At 37.9% G+C, this 12727-nt stretch overlaps 1 protein-coding gene across 2 annotated transcripts in view; it reads right to left on the bottom strand.

Annotated features, from left to right (window-relative positions):
* NUP205 (nucleoporin 205) overlaps positions 1 to 12727 on the bottom strand; it is an 80254-nt gene that overhangs the window by 58295 nt on the left and 9232 nt on the right. For both annotated transcript variants that reach the window (XM_061414819.1, XM_061414818.1), the window contains exons 4-10: positions 10333 to 10477; positions 9806 to 9965; positions 9173 to 9401; positions 6811 to 6975; positions 3120 to 3295; positions 1010 to 1126; positions 664 to 801 (exon numbers count right to left, since the gene is read on the bottom strand). In XM_061414819.1, the coding sequence (XP_061270803.1) occupies positions 664 to 801; positions 1010 to 1126; positions 3120 to 3295; positions 6811 to 6975; positions 9173 to 9401; positions 9806 to 9965; positions 10333 to 10477 (1130 nt within the window). The remainder of the gene's footprint in view (positions 1 to 663; positions 802 to 1009; positions 1127 to 3119; positions 3296 to 6810; positions 6976 to 9172; positions 9402 to 9805; positions 9966 to 10332; positions 10478 to 12727) is intronic.

Genomic DNA, 12727 nt, shown 5'->3' with positions numbered 1-12727 from the left:
GTGAGGAAAAAAGTGAAACAATAAACGTAAGAAATACAGTTTAAAAAAGGGGGTCTTGACCTTTGCCTCTTAGCACAAATGAAAATTACAGTCATGGCATGAAACCATTTAAAATAGAAAATCCCAAAAAGATGAAGACAGATATGGTAATCCCTCTGATTTGCTAATGCATAACATATTTTAAAAGTTAATACAGGATAGAAAATGAACTTTTTCCTACACTATCTACTGACTCATAGGCATTTTGGCATTAATTATAACTTCTAAGCCTTTTTCCTTCAGTATTTGTACCTCTCCTATCTTACCCAACTTGCTAAGAAAGATGGATATTCATTGTTATGTCTACAGAGAACAGAATAAGCTAATAAATATTAATTTTAATTAGTCACTTATTTAGTCATACACTTATTTAGTGACTCACAATGAAACTAGACACTTTTCTACAACTAATGATTCAATACATAGCTAGCATCTAATAAAAGGCTGACTGTATAAACTTTGAAATGATCAGATCAATTTAAGAGTTTCCATTTCCTTAAATAAGTATAAACGCCTAAAGGTTACAAGTGTTCATTTTGCATGAACAGCAATAACATGAGGAAAATACCATTCTTCATGTTTTAATGATTTCCAAGGTAAAAAGTAGGAAAACCAAGAGCTCACCTGGCGTTGAGGGGGTCGCTGGTGAGCCACTCCAAGATAAGAACCCAGGATAGTGGAAGTCTGAAGAGGCTCTGACGGACACCAGTATTCCAGGGCAAGTTCCAAATTGAAAGGATTCTTTTTATACAGCTCACCGATCTGCAAAGTGTAAACAAAAACTGTGTGAAAATGTCTGTAACTCAAAAACTACTTTTAAATAAAAAGTTACATTTTATTGAATTCACCTGCATGTTTAAGATATTAAGCCTGAACCTTTCCAAAGTTAGGGAAAAAAGATCTGAAATTTTCCAAAGTTAGGGGAAAAGTAACAGAGAGAGGGAGATGATGATCCAATATAACAACTTACCAAGAGCATTAAGTGTTCCAGATCCCTTCTAAGCGAAATGGGGGGATCGTTCCCCATCTGCATACTCATGTGAATCATTCGAGCATCTTCATCTGCCCGATTCCTCAACTGCTTCACCTATGAAGTTTATTACAGGCAGTTCATATGTAAATTTATTACATGGGTTAATAATAATGAAACAGAAAATCAGGCAACTAAGTTATTACATAAAAGAAAAATATTGTTTAAATATCAACTCCACTTTAGTCGTGGAAATGAATATACCAGGAATTTTATTACAATATTATATTATCTATGATTTCTAAGATCTTAAAACTCAGTGCAATTCCCACTATAGATAATTTTAACTACAGTGTTTCTCAATTACTGACATTTTGGGCAGGGCACTTCTTCACTGGGTTGAATGATTCTGAACATTTAGCATTCCTAGTACTACTTAGCGGAGAAGGCAATGGCACCCCACTCCAGTACTTATGCCTGGAAAATCCCATGGACGGAGGAGCCTGGGAGGCTGCAGTCCATGGGGTGGCTAAGAGTCGGACATGACTGAGCGACTTCACTTTCACTTTCCACTTTCACACATTGGAGAAGGCAATGGCACCCTACTCCAGTACTTTTGCCTGGGAAATCCCATGGACGGAGGAGCCTGGTAGGCTGCAGCCCATGGGGTCGCTAGAGTCAGACACGACTGAGTGACTTCACTTTCACTCTTCAATTTCATGCATTGGAGAAGGAAATGGCAACCCACTCCAGTGTTCTTGCCTGGAGAATCCCAGGGACGGGGAGGCCTGGTGGGCTGCCGTCTGTGGGGTCGCACAGAGTTGGACACGACTGAAGCGACTTAGCAGCAGCAGCAGCAGTAGTACAACTTAGTGACTACCAATATTGACTACAGTCAATATTAGTCTAGACTAACAATTAGGAAAAAGTTAAAGCCTTAACCTTTTCTAAAGCTTTATTTCCACAAATATAAAATGAAAACATTTCTTTCTACTCAAAATTTTCAGCATGTCAGTCTATCATGTCCTTCAAGGCTGATGAGGTCTGAAGTTATCTGTTAAATTCTCCTTGACTATTCTAGTCTAAGTGGGCTATTCTTAGCCTAAAAGCCACAGCAATTTACTGTCTATACCTTCGTTTACTTCCTATTACTATCTATATTTTTCTGTGTGTATTTTTCTGTATGTATCTTATTTCTCCAACTAGACTATATATACATTCTTTGCTGGCAGGGAATGAGTCTCCTACTTATTTGTCTTCTTTACAATTCCTAGCATAGTTACCTGGAACACAGGAGGAATTCAATGAACACTTGATTTATTATAGGATGAGTAAGCACTTAACTCTGTTTGCTAAAGACCCTGATGCTGGGAGGGATTGGGGGCAGGAGGAGAAGGGAATGACAGAGGATGAGATGGCTGGATGGCATCACCGACTCGATGGACATGAGTTTGAGTGAACTCTGGGAGTTGGTGATGGACAGGGAGGCCTGGCATGCTGCGATTTATGGGGTCGCTAAGAGTCAGACACAACTGAGCGACTGAACTGGAACTAGACTCTCTCTTTTACTTCCTGCCACCACTTCCTTGGCACAAAATGGCACACAGAAATATGCTATGAAGGAACTGTCTGAAATGGCTCTAAGAATCCCTTTCTGGAACAAAGCTATAGCTCCAGCACTTTATTTAAATGTAACCTCACACTAGAGGTGGGCAGGGCACCTGGGCCTTATTATTAAAAAAAAAAAAAAAAAAAATTAAAGAAAAACTAACCTTTGCATTAGTTTCTTAAACCCATTACCTGTATCGATGTGGAGGTCCATTTTACACGCTACAATTAAGTGTTTAAACATTTATCTATAAAACTGGAGATTCTCCACTATGCATCTTCCAAATCATGTATAAATAGCATTAAATAAGGCAACCTTAACACTGATTCCTCAGGATAGCACGGAGTTAATAATTTTCTGCCCACAGAAGCATTTTCACTTGCTTACTACTTTCTCATTATAAACCACTCTCAATGTCAAATATTACTTCCTTTTAGTTTGTTCTCGGTTAATGAGTCTTATCTTCTACCACTCTTACTCACCCTGCATTATTACACTTACCTTCATTGGCATAAGTGCCAAGAAATCTGTAATTAGATTGTGGATTCTACGAATGTAAAATTCCTCCTGATAGAAGTTTTCTGACACCACTACAGATTCAGTGAGGAACAGGAAAACGTTGTCAGCAATTGCAAGCTCTGCCATTGCTTCATCTGCTTCTGTGAATTCAGCCAGAGCTAGAAATGTATTTAGAAAAATAGCACATGGAGGAAAAGTTACTAGATTATAGTACTTCATAATATTCTCCTGATAGGTCAAAATTCAGATCTCTTCTCAACCTTTCGTTTGTGTATATTTTGAGTTACACACAAAATAAGACAGTGTGTAACTGTAATTGACTAATAAACCCCAAAGAACTACCAAAAAAGTGCATTAGAAAACCATCTGCTCTTCACAGTAACATTAAGAGTGATAAAAGAAAATAAACACTTAACAGATGTATGATGTAACACATATGTAGTCAGAAAGCTATTATCAAAATATTAACAAGTTTAAATGATGCCAAGACTTTAATCTCAATGAAATGAACTGGATCATTTGGCAAAAGTCTTCAGTCAACAAGTGAAAATCAAAAACATGACCACTTAAGCAACTCTATTAATTTGGTAAACAAGTAGCAAAAACTGAAAAACTAAATAAATCTTAGCCTAAAGACAAAGTGGTCTATTTGTAATATTTTTAGCTTTGTACTTGGAAAACTTTAAACAGATAAGTGAAAAAAGAGAAAACAAGTATAATGAACCTCCACATCCCCAACACCTAGCTACAATATTAACCATTTACGATTAACTTTGTATCATTTAGTTCTCCATGTATTCTTCCTCTCCACTTAATTTAGACTGAAGTCTATACCAATGGCACCCAACTCCAGTACTCTTGCCTGGAAAATCCCATGGACAGAGGAGCCTGGAAGGCTGCAGTCCATGGGATCGCTGAGGGTCGGACATGACTGAGTGACTTCACTTTCACTTTTCCCTTTCATGCATTGGAGAAGGAAATGGCAACCCACTCCAGTGTTCTTGCCTGGAGAATCCCAGGGATGGGGGGGCCTGGTGGGCTGCCATCTCTGGGGTTGCACAGAGTCGGACACAACTGAAGTGACTTGGCAGCAGCAAATACCAGACAATTTAACACTATACTTCTAAGTATACGACTCAAAATGGCACTTAAAAAAAAAAGGAAAAAATTAACCACATATGTAATGTCATTAGTATTTTGCCACATAATTCAAAATCAAAAGTACAGTCAGTGGTCAAATTTACAACTGTCCCATAAATGCTATTAAAGATTTTAGTTTTGTCTTTTTGCTTCTGTCTTCGAGCAATTTGTTAGAATCTGTATCCAAATAAAGTTTATACACTGCAATTAATTGATATATCTGTAGGCTCCTCTTACATCTTTTTCATTTTTCTCTTGCCCTTTATTCTGCTGAAAAAACTAAGTCTTATATTGTAGCATTTTCCACCATGTGGGTTAGCATTGCGTCCCAGTGGTATAGTTACTATATTCCTTTTCCTCTTAAAAATTGATGTTTGATCTTAAGCAGCTTAATTAATTACATTCCATTTTTTCAGTAAAAGTATATCATGGGTGATGCTGCATCTTTCCATCAAAAACTACATTGCTGTTCACTTCTTTTAAACTTTAAAAATGCTAGGTAATTTTGTGATAATCTGGCTTTGGAAAATAACTGTTAAATAGCTTATTCTGTTTCACTGTCATAGAGACCAAATATGATCTGTTCCTTAAGGTACATTTTCAATGCCTTGGAATAGATATAAACCAGGATATTCTCAACCAGAGGGAAAGAGATTGGTTGGTTTTTTTCTTTTTTTGTTTATATACTGTTTGGCATTTTGAAATAAAGCCTGTATATCTACCCATATTATACAAACTCGAGAACAAAATAGTTTCTTAATTATTTGTTATTACTACTAATAATAATTACTGAAATGGTTAGTTAAATATATAATAACAATAATAATTAGTTCCAAGTCTTCACTTGAATTCAGAAATACTAGAATTAAGAACTACTTTTTAAAGACTACTTAGGTAATAAAGTACACTAATACATTAATGTAAAATGAGTTTTAATGTCTCAAAACAGTACACAAAAATTTTATAGTTTAATAAAACTCAAAATACACTTTTATAAAATAATGTAATAAACACATATGATAAAATTTACAGAAGTCTATATTAAAGAGTAGAAAACAATTTTTCAAAATTCAGATCTTGGTAAAACTTGTCTGGATTCAAGAAATCACCATTTCTGCAATATAAGATAAGTTATTCATTTTTTCTAGTAATTTTTAAAATATAAATTAACAGAAAAAAATTTGTATTTAAAATGTTCATTATAATGCCCCTAACTTCAAAGATTATGAAAGGATATGAGCACGCAAAACCAAAGAGATTAAGTAGCCAAAGATCTAGGACTTGAAACCAGGTCCACATTTCTAGACTATTCTTATCTACTATTCAGTAATGAAGTACAGCATATTCTATGTGCCTCTCAAGATTAGGGCAATGGTACAGTAATCTACAGTATATGAATTTAATTAACTATCACAAAGCTACTTAAAAGTACATAGGGTCATTTTATGCCCCAAAAGTACTGAAATAAGACTCATAAATGAAGAGGCATAGTTAAAAAACAGAATTTGTACATAAATGTAAATGTCTAATTAGCCTTTTATCAGCTTTAATATAAACAACACTCGGCCAAAGAAAAATCTGTAACATAAAAAAAGCTTTCCACAGCCCACTTGGGAGCAACATGAGACTAGTGAACATGTTCTGGAATCACACAATTGACAAGCTCCTGGAATCTGCGGACACTCTAAAACTAGAAAACTGACGTGCATGCTCAGCCACTTACTCGTTTCCCACTTTTGCGACTCCAGGGACTGTAGCCCTCCCACCAGCCTCCTCTGTCCCTGGGATTCTCCAGGCAAGAATACTGGAGTGGGTTGCCATTGCCTCCTCCAGGGGATCTTCCCAACCCATGGATCGGACCCATGTCTCCTGTGTCTCCTGCACTGACAAGCAGATTCTTTACCACTGTGCCACCTGGGAAGCCCATGGACTGTAAATTTTAATAAAATCTTTCCAAATTTACCATAAAAACCTACAGAAGTGACAATTTCAGGGGCTTCAAATGACAACAAAAGCTTATTTCTCATCCTGTTACAGTAAACCACTAGTATGATGATAAACCACGTGCATGATGTACATACACGGCAGAAGAGGATACGCTACAGCAGAAAACATCGTTAGAAGTCAGAATTCCACATCCATTACTGACTGAACCAAACACCTCCTAACACACTGCATTTTTAAATAATACTAGTTTTTAATCTGACACAATGTGAGAAAAATTTGTTTGTGAACAAACCCAAGAAGAAAAAGTTAAAATACATATATATGTATGTTACACTGTCATTTTCAAATTTCAAACTCTTAAGAAAAAAAGAAGCTAAAAGAGAATTATCACTAGCTACAAGAAAGGGAAAAATTTTCTTTAAATAGTTTCTTTTGAGAGACAAGAAAAAAAGGAAAACATTCATTCACCACAACTCTAAGTATCTTCCTAGGCTCATGTTTAGACTTGTCAAATGTCACACCTTTTCTGAAATATTAAATGCAGATACATCGTTTCTCATAAGAAAATGACCTACAAGCAGTTTACCTGTCACATCAGGCAGCTGAGATATCCCCCTCAAGGCCAGCGCCCAGGCAAGCCTCACTGTGGCTTGCAGCCCTGGCAGCTTCCAAGGCTGTGAGTCCTGAAGGCGAGAGTGAATTGTTGCGATGTATTGTCTCTCTGTCAACAGCGGAAGTTGATGAATCATATCTGAAAACAAAAACAGACACTGTACCAAAAAGTAGAGAAAATTTCCACTTTTGATGTATAGGAATGATATCTAAGAATAAGAAAGTCAGAGAATTTCTATAAAAAAAGACTAAACATTAATCTTTGAAATAAGTACACTATTGTAAAAACTGTACAAACTAAAACTGAAAGAAATGACAATAATTTAATTTTAGTTTCATTACTTTCAGTGATTTTTTTTTTTGGTAAGTGTTCTATTAACAAATTTGAAAAAAGTTAAACAGCCACTCATTTTTTTCTGTGCACTAATTCCAAAATATAAACCAACATTAAAGATTAAAGAAAGATACTTTTATGAGATAAATAATAGCCTGAATTTAAAGTATTAAAAAGAAAACCCTGACCAAAACAAAGCATGCCAACTGCAAACATGCATCTAGTCTGATTATAACATAAATGAAACAACCAAATAATTAAGGTATTTTCAATTATACTATGGTACTTCAAAAAGCACAAGATCCCAAATAAATCTAAAATAGTGGGAAACATCACTGATCACCTACAAATTTTATTTTACTTCATTGTTTTCTTATTTTTTGTTTTGATGTCATTCTGTGAATAACTAGTTCAGTGTTCCAACCTTAAACCAGAAAGAACACTTTCTTTAATTTTCTGTATTTTTAAAGTTTATGTCTACTGTTATACATGAATTAGTAATTCACTACTCCCGTTAACAAAGATATTCAGAAAGATCAACAAGTAATTAAGATGAGATAATCCAAATAAGTACCCCAAGCCTATGAAACTTCCCATTCTATTTAGCATTTCAAAGTTCCAGCTTACAAACTTCCATTAACACAGCCAACACCCACTTAATTCTGTGCTTCATTTCATTCAATACAGGAAATCTGACCAATGCACTAACTGGCAGCATTCCTATATGACTAGCACAGGTCAATGGACGTGAGTCTGAGCAAGCTCCAGGAGATGGTGATGGACAGGGAGGCCTGGCGTGCTGCAGTCCATGGCGTCGCAAAGAGTCGGACACAACTGAGCGACTGAACAACAAAGCACAGGTGCTGCCTGTGATGTGACATGACGTATCACCCGACAATTCGACTGGAGGTACGGGATACTGTGTTTTACATAAGCCTTTCCTAACGGCTAAGGATGATCTCCAAAGACGAATGGCAACCGTCTGTTCTCTTCACATATCTAATGAAAGGCTGGGATGACACAATCAAAAGCGGACAGGGGATAACTGTCGGAATAATTATAAATATTTATGACATTAAATGGGCTTCCCAGGTGGCGCTAGTGGTAAAGAACCTGCCTGCCAAGGCAGAAGACATAAGAGAAGCAGGTTCAATCCCTGGGTTGGGAAGATCCCCTGGAGGGCATGGCAACCCACTCTAGTATTCTTGCCTAGAGAATCGCATGGATGGAAGAGCCTGGCAGTCAAAAGGGTCACAAAGAGTCAGACGTGACTGAAGCGACTTAGCATGCACGCATGACATTGAATAGCAATAATCTTCCTTTGTGAGAGTCATTTTTAAGATCCTCAGCTCTAAGCAATAACATTTATAAGGTTGTTGTTTAAGTTGTTTAGTCGCTAAGTCATATCTGACTCTTTTGTGACCCCATGGATTGTAGCCTGCCAAGCTCCTCTCTCCATGGGATTTCCCAGGCAAGAATACTAGAGTGGGTTGCCATTTCCTTCTCCAGGGGATCTTCTCGACCCAGGGATCGAACGTGTATATCCTGCACTGCCAAATGGATTCTTTACTGCTGAGCCACCAGAGAAGCCCATTTACAAGGTTAGCAAGAGAAATTCTATCTACTTCACAGAAAACAACATCAAAAATGATATGTTACTAAAAATTATAGTCATCCTCCCTTAGAATGAAAGGTTTAAAACGTGAATAAATAACAAACAAGCAAGTTATGCATGCATAATTCACAAACACACATTGTAAATCCTTTAGCCACTTTCCCATTTTAAAATCCCAAACGATAAAAGAAACATCAAACGGGGTTGAAATTACTTTCAAAACGTGATCTTATATCTAAATATTCAAATATGGATGCATTACACACAAAGGAATAAACTTTACAATTTATATTTTAGTTGTTAGACTGTCACCTTTCTTAAATGTCATCTCCACAATTAAATCTGATTTTTTAAAATAAATGTATTAATGGATACAAAGTTCACTACCATCACGTTCCTCTGTGCTTTCTTCTATAAAGCTGCTATCGAAGCAGTACAAAAGCGCCATAAGAAGAGCCAGGTTCACTGCATCCAACGAGCCATTGGCCTCAACCGTCACTCTTTCCAAATGTCCAATAAGGAGGAGAGTGTCATCTTTGCCTAAAGGTGACTGGCAAGCCCAGGCGAAAAGGCTTTCTGCCAGAGACTGCCTGCACTCCTTGATGAGATCAGAAACCTAGAAATAAAGGTGAAGGTGAATGATTATCATTATAAATGAATTACTATGAAGCCTGATCTTATTCCAAAGTATCAACTATCTATTATAAAGGTGAACTAAATAAACATATCTGAGTCCATAAGTGACCCTAAAATCTCAGCTTTCCGATTCTGAAATCCTAACTCCAGTTTCCTCTACAGGATAACCAATTTCTTAAAGGCCTCATTCTAGAAAAAGTGCTAGCATGGCACATAGTGACTAGAAAGAGACTGAAACAAGTGCATGTCAGTGTCATGAACTGACCACACTTCAGTGTTATTAATTTTCCTACGCATGTATTAGAAGAATGTTCTGGCTGACATGGCTTTTCTGCCTTCAAGATCTGACGCAGACAACTATGAACTGACGCATCTAACACTCACCTCTTTCCGATGTTTTTCACTACCCAGACCTCTCTCACGCTGCAGTTTCTCAAACTCATTGTTAACATCAATCTGTGACACCAGAGTAAGAACTTTGTAAGTCAATCCTTGCTCCATCAGCTCATCAGTAAACCGTGTTGTCATAGAAACGAGCTCTGGACTGTGATAAAAAATCAAGTTACCATGAATGATAGTGTTTAAACTTCCTCATCACATGGATATAGCAAATACTCTTTTGACAATAATGTTGGATAACTGGAAACAACCAGGATGAGTTATAACCTAGCTCTTTTCATTGTTTTCAGATCACTGTGTTTCAGTAAACTTCTAACCACAAATAACTGAGTAATATTTCATTTTTAAATGAAATAAAGCAGGTTTAAACTGTTGTGTTATTCCTGGCACAAAAAGGGAGGGTTTATTACTCAACTTATGTTATACATACCAAAGACAAAGTTTTGTTTCTAAAATTATAATTCTTCAAGCAATTTCTAATTAAGTCCTGAAATCTTAGCATGCAAACAGACCTGAGTTCAAGGGTCCATGTCTTTCCTCGTCGGGACTGTATCAAGGCTTTCAGGGAATTTGCAATGCACCGCTTTCCATCCCAGTATAAGAGAACAGCTACTAATCCTCTGGTGAGGCCAGGAAAATGTGGCTGTTGGTGCTCTCCTGGAAAAGGAAGTTGAGAAATAATTTAGGAAGTAAACATGTATGTGTTTAGGCTGCGACAAAAATCATGATACCAATGCTCAGTTCAAAGAAATTATGAAATCTCAGGGTTATGTATGGATGTGAGAGTTGGACTGTGAAGAAAGCTGAGCGCCAAAGAATTGATGCTTTTGAACTGTGGTGTTGGAGAAGACTCTTGAGAGTCCCTTGGACTGCAAGGAGATCCAACCAGTCCACCCTAAGGGAGATCATTTCTGGGTGTTCATTGGAAGGAGTGATGTTGAAGCTGAAACTCCAATACTTTGGCCACCTGATGCGAAGAGCTGACTCACTGGAAAAGACCCTGATACTGGGAAAGATTGAGGGCAGGAGGAGAAGGGGACGACAGAGAATGAGATGGTTGGATGGCATCACCGACTCGATGGACATGGGTTTGGGTGGCCTCCGGGAGTTGGTGATGGACAGGGAGGCCTGGTGTGCTGCGGTTCATGGGGTTGCAAAGAGTCGGACATGACTGAACGACTGAACTGAAGGGGCCCTACCTCAGGGTTTAAGGGGCTCTACTTCAAACACCTATCCATCGTTTTATTCCCTTTCACATAAAATCTTTCAAATATTTTTAAGATTCTTCCCCTAGTAAATTAAATAACCTTTTCTTATGTTTCTACTTTTACTTGCTCTTTTGCACTACTCCCCTTTGAGTAAATTCTACTTTGTCTTTTCTGAACAACCTTGCCTACAGTTTCATTTCCTATGGTTTTCTTCTACCCTTGGCCCAGTCACTCCTACACTCTCCTCCCTTCTCTTCCCCAAATTTGTCTCACTGCCTCACAGTTCTCACAGGCGACTTCTGCCCGGCTGTCCCTTGTCTTCTGAGTGCACACCTACTCCACCTGACACGTGCCTAATTACTCTCAACAACCACTGGAAGCCCCGTGATCTCTGCGGACTTCTCTACAACCTGAGGTCAATTTAAACATCTCCCCGCTGGGCCGTCCCCAAACTTTGCATTACTGCACTTAATGGGGCAAAATTACTGGTTTCTATGTCTTTCTCAGTTATTAGACTATCAGCTCCTTTATGTATAGTGTAATAATTTCACTTATAATAACTTATAAGCTAGCTGAGGTTTTATTCATCTTTATATCCCTGGAATCTTAACACAGTGCCTGACATATAATATGCACAGGAAAAATATTTGGTAAATTAAGTTTTGAATTAAACTCACAACTGGAGCATGCCCAGTTAACATCTCCATCACAGAATGGGAAAATGACCTTAGTCATTCTCAATATCTTACTTCTTTTAATATAACCTTGGGTCAAAAGCCAGATATTATTCTGGCAGCTACATGGTTATCTTCAGATATATTAGACTGTCTTTCAATTAAAATGTCCTCCTGGCTTCTTCACATGGCTCCCCAGCTATGACTAAAATGAACTACTTATTTTACGGAAATTTCAATCTTTTTTCTATATTGCAGCAGGACAAATCATTTCAGTTTTTCCAGATACTATAATTCTTATGCTTAAAGCCCCTGCCAACAACTTCCCACTGCAATTAGAATAAAATCCAAACAATGTTCACGGCCTGCAAGACTATGATCTGACCCCTATGATGTCCTTGTCTTCTTTCGCTCTCGCCCTCATTCATGATGTTCTGCCCACTGTGGTCTTTGTGTCCTTTGGCATGCCTCTGCTCGCACCTCAAGCTCTACAATCCCTGGAACACCCTTCCCCAACAACTCTGGTACCTTGTCATCATACAGGTTCCAGAGCGAAGGCTCCAATCTCAGAGAGGCCTTCCCTTAGTACACTCCTTACACAGTTCCCTCTACCAGCCCCCATCTCTACCCCACTGCTGTGTTTTACTTCCTTCCTAGAACTCAGTATTATTGACATTATCTTATTCTTTACCTAGGAACTTCCCTTGTGGTTCAGATGGTAAAGAGTCTGCCTTCAATGAGGTAGACCTGTGTTCAATCCCTGGGTCGGGAAGATCCCCTGGGGAAGTATTATATTATGCCTGGAGAATTCCATGAACGGAGGAGCCTGGCAAGCTACAGTCCGTGGGGTTGCAAAGAGTCAGACCCGACCAAGCAACTTCACTCAGTCATGAATATTCTTTACCTATTCATTGTCTGAATCACCCCCTCCAAAAGAAATGCCAAAAAAGCAGTGACCTTACCTTCTTACTCCTTGTATGACAAGAAATGCTCTGTGCTATAAAAACGTCTGAGATGCAGTCAGC

Source organism: Bos javanicus, chromosome 4, assembly GCF_032452875.1.
Source record: "Bos javanicus breed banteng chromosome 4, ARS-OSU_banteng_1.0, whole genome shotgun sequence".
NCBI classification, from domain to species: domain Eukaryota; kingdom Metazoa; phylum Chordata; class Mammalia; order Artiodactyla; family Bovidae; genus Bos; species Bos javanicus.
Note: the sequence above shows the minus strand (reverse complement) of the source record. Positions and strands in the feature narration are given on the sequence as shown.